Raw genomic sequence first — 14,938 nt, forward strand, 5'->3', positions numbered from 1 at the left:
AAATATAAGACCATTGACAATCTCCCTCCAGCTAGAGCTTGATGCAAATCTCACATGTGAAGAAACGGTCTAAAACTACAAGAGGGGAAGCGGTCAATGAGCCAAAGAGGTTCAACCATTTTCCTAGTTTGACAGTAATTTTACGTGTTTTTTTTTTATTAGTTTTGATTTCTGTGAAGAAGTTTGGAAACCTTTTCTTGTCAAATGTGCTAAAAAAAACAGTGTAGTATATTGAATTGTACTGCATATCCAGCCTTTTTTAAGGCAAAACATTGTGTTTTATGTGGTTTATAAAGAACTGTGTGAAATCACATCGTGGAATGAATTAGCTAAGGTTAGAATGGATCCTCCTGCAGTGAAGTCATGACAGAAACAGGAAATATGCGATGGGAGACGGCAGAGGGAAGAACCAAACTCTGCTGTTATGTAACTGTAAACATTCTTGTGTAGTTTTCACTCCTTTCTCCATAAACTCTCCTTTACAGATAAATTCTTCTGCTGGTTTCATTGAACGGATTCTATACAGTCAACATGAAAAGCGCATTTGTATCAGTGTGTGCTGCATCCCTGAATGCCGCTTTTAAAAGTGTTTGTGCGTTAAACTCAACTTACCGAGACACCAGGTGTCCACCATAGAGAGAACTCTGGGAAACAGAAGGAAAGGTTGTGAGAAACATCCATCACTAAAGCGTCACAACAGAAACTATTACTGAAGTCATTGAATACATCAGGGTTGAAAACATTTGAAAACTATTAAAAGTAACTGCAGGCAGGTATGACGTTATTGAAGGCACGAGGTTATCAAACTAAATTCTGATTTGAATAAAATCGGATAAGAACTGAAGTCCAGAAATGTCACTTTAGTACACAAGTTTACTTTGAAAAGTCTGTACATTTGCACAACGCTGTTTGACTAGAAAAAACATACAAAACACATTTATAAAAAAAAAAAGATAAAAATGAGGAAGGGAAGGAGGATGTACAGAGAGAAAAAAAATTAAAGAAATTAGTTTTAAAGATCATTTGATCAATTTACAAAAAAGGCCTTTTGTTAAAGTTGCAACTTTTTTCCAGCAGAAAAAGAAAAAAAAAAGATTTAAAAAAATAGGTTAGTCAGACATTGTTTTGTTCTGAAAATAGATTTTTTTAAGAACCTCAGAAAAAAAAACCAGTATAGTCGGTTGAGGCTTGACATTAAAGCTCCTCATTAAAGAGAAATGTGTAATTTCCTTAAGTCAGTTTCAGGAGTGTGAGTGCACATTTCATGACAAACTCAGGTGGGAGGCAGACCTACTTCTTTGCATTCTCCTCCATGTGATCCATGTGACTGGAGGGTTTTTTCTCAGATTTCTGCATAAAAAAAAACACAACCATGGGATGCCTGAACACATGTTCACTGTTTTTATGCTAAAAGGAGACACCTTATCTATCAGGACTTCAGCGAGCATGTCTAGTGTAGAAAACCAAACAAAAAGCCCCAGAGAATCTCACCAGTTTATCCCATTCGGCCTGAATGTGGGAGGTTCTGTATCTGGAGTGCATCAGAGCATCTAGACTTTTAGTCCTTTCCGTGTTGCACTGCAGCTCTGACCAGAAATTGAGAAGGCCCCTGGTCTGCATCACAGTTTACATACAAACAAATAAGAAAAAAAAACATTTTCTTTAAGCTCAAACTCCAGCTGTGGCCTTACCTTCCCTTTAAAAACAGGTTCGGCGTGGAATCCATTGGTGCAACAAACACAAGGGACATCCAACAGACAACCTGGGACCTCCTAAAACATATTGAAATTTAATTTAATCCTCACAAAAAATATAGTTTCTTTATAACTTTATAGTTTCAAATGAACGTACCTTCTTTTCAAAAATAGAAGAGAAAGGCAAGACTTTATCCAAGCCAAGAAACCTGTTATAACCTATTCTGTACCAAGAGGCTGTGGAGGAAAAGACAAAAATATATATATTTTTACAGCTTCTTCCCTTCCCATTTACATGTAGTTTTTCACTATCTGGACAAATTAGCCGATGCCTCATTGACATTTAATTATCACGTAAAGTCTGAAATTTCCTGGATTAATGTGAAAAGCAGTCATTTCAGAGCAAATCAAATGCAAATGTATTCCATCTTCAACTCCATTATTAACTAAAATCATTCAATCTTTTTATTTTACAATTTAACTGTATTTTCTTTCACCAGAAACACTTCAGTGAGGTTTCTGGAGAACTTTTTAATTATACAGATCTATGCGGGATCACTGGTCTGAAAGGACGTTTAAAAGCTCAACAGACTTAAAGCCGGTTTTGACAATCCAGTCGCACAAAAAGTCGAAAGAGCAGCAAATCTATAAAAATACGTGGTGATGCCCGGGAGGCCGGTGTCCTTTTCCTGTGAGATGCAACTGACCTAGAATGAACTCCTGGATCAGATCAAAGGATTCAATTGTGTTCACGTTGTCGCACACCCACGACATAATCTAGAAGCACAACAGAAACACACGAGATTCAGTTTTTCAGATCATAGATTTTCCTAAACGCTCAACATTACAAAAGAAAGTTACATCTATTTCTGCCTGTATACAGCAGAGACTAAGAGTCAGCAGCAGGTTAGCTCATGTTGGCCTGAACCTTGAGAAATCAATAGTTTTGTTTCAGATGCAGCAAACACTGCAGCTGCTCTTGCCTTTTCCTTTCTTCTGCTGAGGTTAGCTTACTTTATCTAAATCTACCAAGTACCTTAATGGATCTATTTAGCAAATACTTTGGTGGCCCAAGTCATAACCGATAAATACTGTGATTTAAACTCCAAAACAAAACCCTATGTGTAGCCTGAGTCCCTTACTCTATTACCCATTTACTAACAAACAAATGTTTGATTTTGTGAATAGTCACATTTTGAAACATAAATTTGTACTTCCTTTATTTATTTATTTTTTTAGAACATTTGACCTCTAGATGTTTTACTGACTAGGTTTGTTCCTGACAGATGATGTAAAATCCTCAGCAGTCCGGTACGGTAAAATTCAAACATGTTTGTCACATTCATTTCCTTAATTTAACAAACAATGTCAAATCGACTGAGGAGTCAATGTTTAGAAGGCAAAATAAATGAATAAATAAAGCTTTAAGTTGTATCTGAAAACCTTTTAGACATAACCTCCCCTCAAGCCTTTTCAAAGTCCTTGACTAAAATCAGAAATCTTAAAGTTAAGAGCATTTTCGGTACAAAATAATCTCTTTGAGCACATTTAGGGGATTTCCAGACTGAAGTTAGTCTGCATCATAGTTTTCTTACTCAACAAGTACCTTTTTGTGTGAGCCATATAGGGGTGAATCCCGACCAATCCTAGGTACAGAAGTACTGGGTTTCTTGCAAGTGAACCCTGGTGCGGTTTACTACAGTGTGGATGCACACAGCAGACTCGAGAAAAGGAGATTAAATGAAGGAAGTGATGTGAATTTTTCAGTTGTGCAATTATGGAGTAGGAAAAAACTGTAAAGTGTGAAAGATCTAGAGTGCTCTTTCGCACTTTCGATGTTTTGCAGATTTTTTATGTGAAATTTCACCACCTTTTTAAATTAAATTTTATTTTTTTAAAGTTCTGTATCCTGATTGGCTGTAGAGCATTATCAATCAATCCATCAATCAATCAATGCAGAATGCATTAAGCTTCCCAAACCTACATAAATATTTAATCGCTAGTAAATGTTTGCTTTCGTTATAGATTAATAGGCACATTTTTCTATGAAAGTTTTAATTTTAAGAGTTTAAAACAAAAAAATGTATTTTATGTCATTGTTAAAAATAAAGATGACTAATTTGCAGGTTTCACCTATCGCGGGTTATTTTTAGATCGTAACTCCTGCCATAAACGCTGGAGACTGTATTTGTAAATATGTTTGCTCTTAGACATTAAGTTTTATATAAGTTTACATTAAAGCTACTACAGTAAAAAAGACAGAAAAAGTTCTGATCATAAACAAGGTGATCCATTTAACCTTTCAAGGAGTTATTTATTATTGAAAAAGGCTTGTTTTTGGCTCTCTCCTCACTCTTCGTGGTCACTAATGTTAACAAAGACAAAGACATTTCCCTTGATTTCTGTTTTGATCTCCGTCCACGTATTACAGCATCACATCAATCCCCTCTAGGCTGTGTTCTTCCTACCAGCTGTTTGCTGCAATCTCATGGTGGACTTTCACAGAACTGCAGAAAAATGACCAACATTTGCTAATTATTCCCCCTTTTTATATCCTCTTGTCTCTAGAGGACGTGTCTGAGCTTGGATATATATGTAGCCACACTGTAATCCGTGCATGGCCTGTGTGACTGCAAGGACTGTGTATTGATCTTGTGTGTTTTTTGCATTAAAAGCCCAACTACAATCAGTTAATTAGTTGCTTCAATGCTTAAAATATTGTCTCAAACGATGCTGCGTTGTTCATACAAATGAGTTTTCTGTCGGATGCAGACTTTAGCTTGGAGGTCAATATCTTTGCCACACATTAATCTGTCTCCAGCTGCACCTTCAGCTCCAGTTTTGGGTCGTTTCCCATGTAAACCAGCAGGCAGTGGAGGGCAGCCAGGCGTTGAGGGTCAGCCGCACTGCCGGGCCACCTAGGACAAAGAAGGAAAACTACCAGAGACGGGATCCAGAGACAGATCACGATAAAATTCTGGATTTTAAAACTTTAATATAGTTGAAAATGTTGATTTTATCTTGAGTCTGGTGGTGAGAATTCAAACTGTTGTCTCTGTAGGAGCTGGCACAAAAAAATAACCTCTCATTTCACTTCTGCATGCACATTACCCTCAAAAGTCTCACCTGGAACATGTGTCTGATCGCAGGATCTGCAGCAGGAAGTCAGAGCTGAGCTGGACAGCGTTGATCTTCCCGCTGACGAGCTCCAGCAGACAGGTAGGCCGTCCCTCTGCATGCAGCACTGCGATATCAGCTGACTGACACTGCAGCCCTGAGTTCACATCATGACCTTCAAGTGGAGGACAAAGAGTAAGCTGGGGTGTATTTATTAATACAAAAAATCCATCTGCACATATGTTGTCTTAGTGAACAAGCAGACACTGCAGCTGATGACAGAGAGGCGGAGGAGAATGGTGTTTTACCGGAGAAAAAGAGGGAATAGCAGAGCATCTCCTGTTGGCGGGTGTTGATGCAGTGGAGAAAATGTCCCTGCAGATACACCAGGACGTAGTAACCTACGCACCAGCACATTATAAACACTGTCAGGGTCAACAAAGTCTGCATTCATGCATTTGAGGACAAAATATCCATTTGTATTCATGTGCTTCTGAAAGGAACGTGCTCTAGTCAAACCTATAAACTGGTACATGACTTGACTAGTAAAATCTGCACGTCTATGTGAAGACTGTTCATCTGTACTGAACATGAATATGCAGGTGCTAAAAAAATAGACAGCTGTAAAAACGTTTTATATTTTCCTGAAAATGTGATGAAAATCTAAGATTCAGCGTCTCTCAAAGTTAAAATAATGTCAAAAATTCAATGTCGGAAAATCATAATCAGCTGACTAAATCCAATTATTTTGCTAAACGGACGCCACCATATTGGAGCCAGACGTCATCAAGTCTGTCTGAGTGATTTTTTTCTATGCCAACCATTCTCGCCAATCAGGAGTGAGTTTGTTTGGAAGTCCAATGGTTTCTCTTAAACATTCATGGAGAAGACTTGACAGCTGTCCAGAAGACAGTCATTGACACCTTTCGCCAGGAGGGCAAGCCTCAAAAGGTAGTCACTGCTGAACCAGCTGGTTGTTCATAGAGTGCTTTATGTTTTTGGTCTTTTTAAAATGTTCTTGTTGCATTTTTCTCACGATGGAGGACATATATTAAGAAAACTATGATTAAAACTGTGTTTCTGAGTATTTCCTTGTTCAAATAGTTGTGAATCAAGAGCAAATGAAAAAAAAAATGCTGTTTGAAAAACAGCATATTTGGGATGTAGAACCCACTACAGCATGCCACAAATTCCCCCTCCACTCCATTCGGATGCATCCACTTGCAAATAGATCTATTTTTCTCGTCTGAGTTGGCATCTGGCTCAAAAATGTACGGCTGGATAGCATCAATAGCCTATAGAGGATGATTAAGTAAGATCTGTTTAAGAATGTGGAGGAGCATCAGAAAGCCACACAGGAAACCTGGATATGAACTACAAATGTTGCAGTCTTCAAGTCGCCGGGACTCCTTGGGTAAAAGAGAAAATGATCTGGAGGTGCTTAATGGTCCTTAAAATCCTATTTTCAGATGAAAATACATTTTTCATTTTTGTTGGAAATCAAGGTAGAGAGGCAGAGAATCCACATCCAGTGAGAAGTTTCCACGTTCATGGATGGTTGCAGGTGCCATTCCATCTGCTGGTGTTGGTCCACTGTGTTTTCTGACGTCCAAAGTCTACCAGGAAATTCTAGAGCACCTAATGCTGCCCTCTGCTGACAAGCTGAATGGAGAAGCTGGTTTTCTTTTATAGAATCCCAGACTGCTGAAAGTACCAAGAGTGTTACTGTGCTTGATTGGCTAGCAAGTCACCTGACCACAACCCAATATTTAACGTATGGGCTGTAGTCAAAAGGGAAGATGAGAGACACTAAACCCACGATATAGACATATTTTTTCCGAAAACAGATTTTTTTTGACTGTTCTGATGTGATTTTCTCAATTTCTGATAGCTTTTCCTTTAAGTTTTCATTTTCCTAAGACAATAATCTCCAATAATTGAAGCAATAAAGGCTTCATTCTAATGTACTGATTCCATATAAGATGTCAGTCTTACATTTCAAACTGACTGCTAAAAAATATGAACGTAATCCTCTGTACAAAAGTGAATGTTAACAGTAATGACCTATGGGAATGAAGAGAGGATGAGGCTGCTGGGAGTTCTGTGAAGACCCGTCGCTGGCCAGATCCACTCTGAACCTCTTGGTGCAGTCTGCAAGAAGGTGGAGGAGTAGAACTTGAGAGCAAACAGGAAGCAAGAACAATATATAAAGATGTGCACATACTCACCTTTGTGAACCAAAACCACAGTGTATATCAGCTCCTTTTTGTCTTTCAGGGGTTGGCTGTAGAACACACACAAGCTTCCTGAGGAACACAGAGCCTAATTTTAACCACATTTTGGGGAAAAGCCTTGCTGTTTAAAGCACTGCAGTGAGCTGAAAAATGATTAAAATAACTACTAAAACAGAGGATTCACATCTGACTGCAGGTGCTTCATCAGATACTCTCGCTCATCTTTTACAGTATCTGTAGAGCCTTTTATTTTTAAATCACAGGGTGACGTCTTTGGATTTTTGATTACAAACTCCGTCTAAATAAGGTTAAAACTCAAAGACCCAACACAAAAATCATTGCAGAACAGCATGGAGAAAGTATGTGAACCTTTGCTTTTAGGGCAGAAGTAACTCCAACTGGATTATTCAGTGATCTCCAGAGGCTGAAGGCATGAAAGTAAAGAGCACTTTGATACTTAGAAGTTGCCCCAACCTCCCGTACAGATCAACCCTGCTGCTCCTGGTCTGACATATGTAGAACAAACAATTAGAGATTGTTTAGAGATTATTGGGTTTTTTTTATGAAAAACCTTTTTTACTTATTTAAAACATTAGACTTTGGTTTTATTTTGAAAGGACTTTTCTTGAGGTTCACATTCTTTTGCCATTCTGTTGCCCTGATTGCTCTAAAATCCCTGCTATGTGAGGAAGTTATTGATCAGACGAGAACATTAAAATGAACCTTGAAGAAATAGAATAGAATAAACTTAATAAATCTTAAAGAGGAGAAATTCACCCCATAGACCCTTTGATCATCACCAAAAATGCAATTGAAACTGTAGAAAACATTTTTTCATTTCCTGTGATTCATTTATTAGCGTGGTAAGAAAACTGGTAAAAACTTACTTTCTTGTTTTTTTTTAAAGAGAAATATAAAAACAGAGAAAAACCATGAATTCTTGCAGCCTCATTTGGTTTAAATAACAGCACAGGTGTGTGTGTGTGTGTGTGTGTGTGTGTGTGTGTGTGTGTGTGTGTGTGTGTGTGTGTGTGTGTGTGTGTGTGTGTGTGTGTGTGTGTGTGTGTGTGTGTGTGTGTGTGTGTTTGTGCGCACCTATTGGGTTTGTGAACACTCTCATCCTAACAAGCTCCCGACTGGGTTTTTCATCGTGATAGTGGTCAAAGCCGAGATTCACAAACCTGTAATGCAGAAAATGAATGCAGGATTTTTGGAAAGCGGTTACGCTCCGATACATTTGTCCATCTTTTTCTCTTATTCTACTGAAATGGTTGGTCTTACTTGACTGTGGGGAAAGAATTAGCCGGCAGATTCAAGTGAAGCTCCAGCTAGTTCACATAACAGGAGGAGAGTTCTGTTAGTATAGAGGGAATTTGTAAAAAATAAAAGCATTAAGATTTGACACAACCTATATACGGACATACCACAGTTTCACAGTTATTGTTGGGGTGGAACTGAACACACCGCAGCAGATACTTGTCCTGCGAATATCCAGAAGCAAACAGGTCATTCTGTGCAGGCTTACAGGTCTTTTTTTTGCTGTTTACAGTCGACACGGGACTGTCTTGATTTCCTCACATGGTTGCATCTGTATGCATCACCTTGAACGTGAGATAGTGGAGTCTTTGAGTGTGTCCGTCCCACTGGACCCAGCAGAAATCCTCCACGATTCTTTCTGCTGTTTTGGACAAACGCTCGGGATTTGCCATTACCTGGTTCACAAAAACAAATTGGTATTCTGCTTTGCAGACACACTGAATTCTTAATGCGCTGTTTCTCCAGGAGAGAAAGAAAACACATTCTTACAATACTAAAATAGGGAAGTGAAAAAAGAAAAAAAAAGAATAAAGAAACGCACTTAATGGTTTTAATTCCCCATTCTCAGTGTGTAGTTTTATTTAAAAACACGAAAATGCAGCAAAGAACAGAGAAGTGGAACATACCACTCTGTAACCCTCCTGCTTGCTCAGTAGCACATGATAGAGATCCACATCTGAAAGAGCCAGAAGTATAATGAGGACCCTGTTCCAGCCTCTTTCCCTGCTTATGCTTTATTTCTTTCCCTATGTTTAAATGTAAAAACCAGCAGCTCCACTGAATATGAGAATTGGACTGAGTGACCCCCCCCATGGCGTCCCAAACAGGAAGCACTCGCTGGTACCTAGAAGCCAAAATCCCATAGACTTAGACTATGGAGGAATAAACGGCTGTTACTCCGTCATTCTATTTATCAGAATCACTATTATTGCTCCCCTACCTTTTTTTTTTTACATGTTCTTGCTAATTCTAATTTTTTTTGTCATGCTAGTTTTTGTTTATGCAAATTATAAACTGACCAATCAGATGCTTGAATAAAAGCATGTGGGCAAAACGTTTGACTGACTTGTTTTTAGTGGTCGGGGTATCGACCCCTTCCAAGAATCTCACTCCCGATTGGCGAGAAATGTTTTAAAACAATAACTCCAACTGAATCGCTGCTTCCTGACATCGTCTGGCTCCAACACGGCGGCGGCATGTTGGAAGCCATTTTTTCTCTGGGTGGCGTCTGACACACTCAGTCCGGTTCTCAGACAGCTAACGGTCTGGACACTCACATCCGTCCTCGGCAAACAGCAGCAGATGGCTCTCCAGCACCGACTTCCTGTCGCCATCTTGATGAAGAAACTTAGAAAAACCACACAGGAAAAAAAAATCGTTACTTTCAATATTATCATAGAAACTCTTAAACGTTAGATGACAGAAATACTTTTAATTTAATTAAATAGAAATGAACTGAAATGAACAGAAAAAAGTTTGAACTAAAAGTGAATTTAATAATATACAAACAAGATTGTGAAATAAAAAATCATTTTTAGACAATAAAAACAGTTAAATGTGTAATGACATCATATTTCCAAGTATTCTGAAGCCTTTCTGTCTTTTAGGTGGACTCTACATTAGAATGTAAATCTGTTCATGTTAGTTACTGAATAAAGTGAAACATTGGTGGCAAACCTGCACTTTGACTCTGCAGTCCACTGCCTTCAGGACTTTTGTGTTGTTTATGGGATGGATCTCAATGAGGAGAGTTAGACACTTTGAAACTGAAAAAGAGAGACATGATGGAGCAACAACAAGCATTCAAAACACTTAACCCTTGTGCTATCCTAGGCACATTAACGTTGGGAGATGGGTCATCTAGACCAGTGTTTTTCAACCAGTGTGCCGCGGCACACTAGTGTGCCGTGGGAGATGGTCAAGTGTGCCGTGGGAAATTGTCCTCATTAACTGATCTAAAAACATTTTCCATCTCCAGGAAATCAGCTCTTTGCTCATCCAAACAGGCCCTGATAAAACACTGAGTAGTTACGAATATAAAAGATCTTAAAATACCTTTTTCTTTGTGTTTATTTGATTCTATTAAAGACATCTTGATAAGAATTACGGTACCACGATTTACCTGCAGCTATAGCGGTTTGCGGAAAAGTCCCGCCCCTTTAACTGTCTCCGCCAATGATTGTTGAAGGCTTAATCACATGTCATCAGTCTGACCAATCAGAAGTGGTTAAAGTCTTCACTTCCTTGTTCTTAATTCTGCGCATAAAGTCTCTCAGTTCCAACAAAAATACCAGCTAAAGCTCGTCTTTAGCGGTGTAGCTTTCCACAGAGTCCGGTGTCAGACCGTGAACAAAACTATGAAGCTTAGAGACGCAAGTCTTTCTGCCCTTTTTGGACAGTTTTCACACTACATCTCCCATGATGCATTGGCTTAAAGGGCCAGTGTCCCAGCGCACAATGAGTAATCCGCGTGAAATGTCTAGAAACCTCAAAGAATAAACAAACAGTTTCTAAATTTTCTAATTTAACTTTTATTTCATGTCTTAGAAAAAACAGCCGCAACTTCCTGCTTTTTCGGCCACAATTATCACAAAATGCACGTGAGATTGCGGGGGGGGCTGTCGATCAATACAGACCATGCCGGTACAGAGATGCTGGTGTGCCGCGGGGTTTTTGTCAAGGTTAAAGTGTGCCGTGGCTCAAAAAAGGTTGAAAAACACTGATCTAGACCCACTAGACAGTGTGCTGAACCATTTTTCTTCAATGATTTGTGATCTTCACTGGTGTCCATGGATTACATGAAATCTTTCCACCTTTATCCACCTTTGTCATGGTAGGGAGAACACGTCAATGTTCATCTTGACCCCGTAGGATGGCACAAGGGTTAAAGAGGCCAGAAATGAGGGAAAGTGGGCATTACTTGGTTTTAGACGCTCCTCTCCTCTGATGTTTTGCGCCAGGCTGACGGCTGAAAGTGAAATCAGGAGTGGAGTCATTCAAAATCTCGGTTGTATTAAATCAACTTTGTCTAGCGGAAATGTAGCTTAAATAGAACCAAAATATCCAGAGCTTCTTTCTGATAACAGGCCTTTGAATCATCTCCTGATTAAAGTCCCACTCGGATCATCATTTGACATTTTTGGCAAAATAATCAGGGGTTGTTTTCTAGGACATAGTTTCTACAGAGCGACAGTCGTTACTTCAATTCACCTCTGTGTGGGCGCTGAGAGCTCTATGTTTACAGGCTCTCCCACTAGCTTACAGCCCCTCACACCCAACCTAACATTAGCGGTGCAACAAAAACAGCAAGCAATGTTGGAGCCATCCAGCCGTGCAGTTTTAGCCAGATTCCAGCTCAGACGAGGAAAAAGCAGATGTACACGGATCGTTTTGTCTGTAAGTGCGTCAGAACAGAGCGGAGCAGGAAGCTTGTGGCCCCGCCCAGCGCATTTTCTACGTCAATCCTTTTCAAACGGCATTTTTCGTCTGCTCCTGATTTACAACATTTTGAATAAAGAATACGGCCGTAACGAGTATCCGAAAATTCTGATATTCACAATCTGTTCCTGCAAATCTGAATATGAATATTTGCGGCGTCCGGGATCACTGATTCGCCATTTTTATGAATCAAATGGAGTTTAGTAAAAATACAATTCAGGCTATGTAATCATCTTTATAAAATTGAGAAAACTGTTGGATTTTAAGTGCATAAATTAAAATAAATGAATGCACTTCTGTCACCAGAAGTAAATAAAAACTTTCAAAATAATGTGTCGGTGATGCTTCTCATTTTCAAAGTAAAACTATAGAGAGTTTTCCTTTATTGACAGATTTTAAAAAAAAAAGAGATTAGAGTAAAAAAACAGAATGAGAAATATGATAAATACAAGTTTAAGACTATTGTGAAAACCTCCTGATCTGTTTCCTCTAAAGAGTGTGTGACTGTGAGTGGTTTCATGTTGTTACACGGTGGTTTTTATGTAGGTGTTGCCGTGTCGATCTACTGCTCTACTCTATCTGCAATCCACAGCCCTAATGAAAAACTACAATATTAAGCATCATTTTCTTTATATTGGTCCTCCATCATCAGAAAAATGCCACAGGAACATGTCAAAACTACCATTTTCGTCAGAGTGGGTCTTTCAGAGTGCAGGCTCACCAAGCAGGGTCTCCTCCTTGTTAAGGGAGCAGCTGCTGATGCACACCTGCTTGTCGAAGGTGTACAGGAGCTGTTGAAAGGAAGAGGCGTGGGAATTAGGCGTGCGGACGCGCCTGGCATGGTAAAGCCAAACCCCCAGCAAACACAGAAACGCGTTACCTTGTTCTGTTTGGTGTTCTGGTCGTATTTGCCAATCCTGGTGGTGCCTGTAGCTCCCTTTCACAATAAACAGAGCATGATCACTGACTGTGTTTTTGATTTTGATTTTTATCAATTATTCCTTTAAACAACTGTGGTAAATAATCCTAGTCTTGATAAATACTCATTCTGAATGTCTTTTACCCCATTACCCTTAGAGGACACATTATTTCTGTGGGTTTGGAGCATTTAAAATCAAAGGGCTCCCCCCAAAAGCAAAACAATAAAAATAAAATCTGTGATCCTGGCCCTAAAAAAAAAAAAAAAAAAAAAAGGCAAGATTATCTTCAGTCTTCTCAGGCACCGCCGTCTCTTTAACCTCCTCAAGCCGTTCACTCTTCTGAGTCGTTAAAAATTTATACCGTGCAGTGGAGAGCTTGATTTTCTGTCTTACAGTCTGCAAAAATACCAGATATGTGTCTATGCCACAATTTAGGAGAACCTTTCTTTAGCTTGATGGCATTTGATGAATTACCCAAACAGCAACTGAGATTTCTATTTTAATGGTTTAAAAAGAGGATGAGCAGCAGCAGCTTTCCAACAGGAAAGAAAAAAAAAACAAAAAAGGCTGTCAGAGCAACAATTTAGTACGGAATATCCGGTTTGACAGCATGTTATTATAAATGAGAAAAAGCTCAATCCAGCCTGTATCTGAAACACCAGCAGACAAAGAATTTGATTAAACTGACTGGAACCGATGCGAAGCCTCACTGTATGACTATGGATTGTGATAATCACACCCACGCCAGCATGTGCGCCACCTCATAAGTGATGGAATTACCTTCCACGAATAAAGGATGCCCCCATCGCTCTCGATGTTCAGGAGACGAGCGTCCACCGCTTCAGAGTACTCTGCAGGCACAGCACTGATATCATGAGCACACAAATGACTGCATAAAGTACTTTAGTGTCAAAGCATGTGATTAAAATGCAAGGTTGGCACAGTTTGCACTGAAGAGTTTTTAAAGTCCCACTCCGATCATCTTTTGATGTATTGTAAAAGCGTTCCCAGTGGTCTTTGAATTATGATTATGCTGTTTTTAGCCAAAATTTAAAAAAAATCTGTGTCGTTCTCTAAGACATAGTTTCTGCAGAGCGACAGTTATGTAGATGTTAAATGTGAACTTTAAGTTATTATTACATTGTGTGTTAATTTGTTTCATTAAACTATTTTATAGCATTATTTTACTATTTAATAAAGCACTGAAGTGTCCACCTTGTGTTTTTGTTTGTTTTGTTTGTTTGTTTTATTACTACCAGATTTCTGTTCAACCCACTCCTTCTGAAGCACTGTCTTGTTTTATCTGTCTTTTTAAAACTTTTGTGTTTATTTTCATTTGTGTTTTGAAATAAATAAAGACATAAACATTTGGGGGATGATGGGTAAGTGATGAAACAGCACCATCTAGTGTCGACAATGTAAAGCTAAACTCACTCGCTTTGGTTTATAACAAATTTATGCTAGCTGGAATAAAATTTTAGTAAGTAAGAAAAAAAAGAATTGACAAGTACGATCCGACTATAAACAGAAACATAACTTTTATTGAATTTGATACTTGTAGTTTAATTTATGACCGATATAACTGGAACAATTGGGGAACACCTGAACGCCTCACCTGTCATCCGACAGACCGACGCCTCTTTCCTGAGGATTTCCAGCACCACGTCTCTGTGCAGGTCAAATCCCTCCTTCAGCTTCAGCATATTACTGTTTTCCTTTACTCTACCTTTGTTTTATCGACTTCTTGTTCTTTCCCCCAGAAAATAATACGTTTCTTTCTTAGGAGAAACGGCGCCGTCCGTGTCGCTTTCGTTCGGCCTCCACATCATCATGTGACTGAAGAAAAACTGTTCGTTTGTAAAAATGCAAAGGTGGTAGAAGGGCTAACACCCACGTCCGCGTGCGTTTAGCTGACTTTTACTTCCTCTTTAACCTTTCCCAGTGGCCTTTATTGACTTGCGGAAATGGCACGCTATACCAGAGATGGACCCTCCCATTTTTGGCACGCGCTGGCTGGAAAGGAGCGCTCCCATTGGTCGAGGAGATTGTCCATCTTTTTCCGGTTGGAATTTCTCGCTGTTACTTTGAATCTGACACTTTGGAGAGGCATGTTACACATTTATACACATTTTTAAAAAATGTTTTATTTATTGAAATTATTGCGTTAGTTTTAAATATAATTACATATAAAATTTTATTATAATTATTGGAGACACCT

At 39.0% G+C, this 14,938-nt stretch overlaps 1 protein-coding gene across 3 annotated transcripts in view; it reads right to left on the reverse strand.

The window, feature by feature from the left end:
- gsap (gamma-secretase activating protein) overlaps nt 1-14,715 on the reverse strand; it is a 41,276-nt gene extending 26,561 nt beyond the window's left edge. For 2 of the 3 annotated variants that reach the window (XM_078942146.1, XM_023952487.2), the window contains exons 1-23: nt 14,336-14,715; nt 13,501-13,571; nt 12,681-12,737; nt 12,522-12,591; nt 11,283-11,330; nt 10,040-10,128; nt 9,640-9,709; nt 8,989-9,038; nt 8,647-8,757; nt 8,470-8,526; nt 8,327-8,373; nt 8,141-8,226; nt 7,040-7,117; nt 6,876-6,962; nt 5,120-5,212; nt 4,821-4,986; nt 4,522-4,612; nt 2,402-2,471; nt 1,852-1,931; nt 1,692-1,772; nt 1,492-1,614; nt 1,295-1,350; nt 613-644 (exon numbers count right to left, since the gene is read on the reverse strand). In XM_078942146.1, coding sequence (XP_078798272.1) covers nt 613-644; nt 1,295-1,350; nt 1,492-1,614; nt 1,692-1,772; nt 1,852-1,931; nt 2,402-2,471; nt 4,522-4,612; nt 4,821-4,986; nt 5,120-5,212; nt 6,876-6,962; nt 7,040-7,117; nt 8,141-8,226; nt 8,327-8,373; nt 8,470-8,526; nt 8,647-8,757; nt 8,989-9,038; nt 9,640-9,709; nt 10,040-10,128; nt 11,283-11,330; nt 12,522-12,591; nt 12,681-12,737; nt 13,501-13,571; nt 14,336-14,423 — 1,801 coding nt within the window. In that variant the 5' untranslated portion in view covers nt 14,424-14,715. The remainder of the gene's footprint in view (nt 1-612; nt 645-1,294; nt 1,351-1,491; nt 1,615-1,691; nt 1,773-1,851; nt 1,932-2,401; nt 2,472-4,521; nt 4,613-4,820; nt 4,987-5,119; nt 5,213-6,875; nt 6,963-7,039; nt 7,118-8,140; nt 8,227-8,326; nt 8,374-8,469; nt 8,527-8,646; nt 8,758-8,988; nt 9,039-9,639; nt 9,710-10,039; nt 10,129-11,282; nt 11,331-12,521; nt 12,592-12,680; nt 12,738-13,500; nt 13,572-14,335) is intronic. The other variant, XM_078942147.1, reaches the window with a different exon arrangement.
- Between the last annotated feature and the right edge of the window lie 223 nt (nt 14,716-14,938).

This window comes from Oryzias latipes, chromosome 23 (assembly GCF_053564925.1).
Source record: "Oryzias latipes strain Hd-rR chromosome 23, Olatipes_Hd-rR_3.1".
Classification (NCBI taxonomy): domain Eukaryota; kingdom Metazoa; phylum Chordata; class Actinopteri; order Beloniformes; family Adrianichthyidae; genus Oryzias; species Oryzias latipes.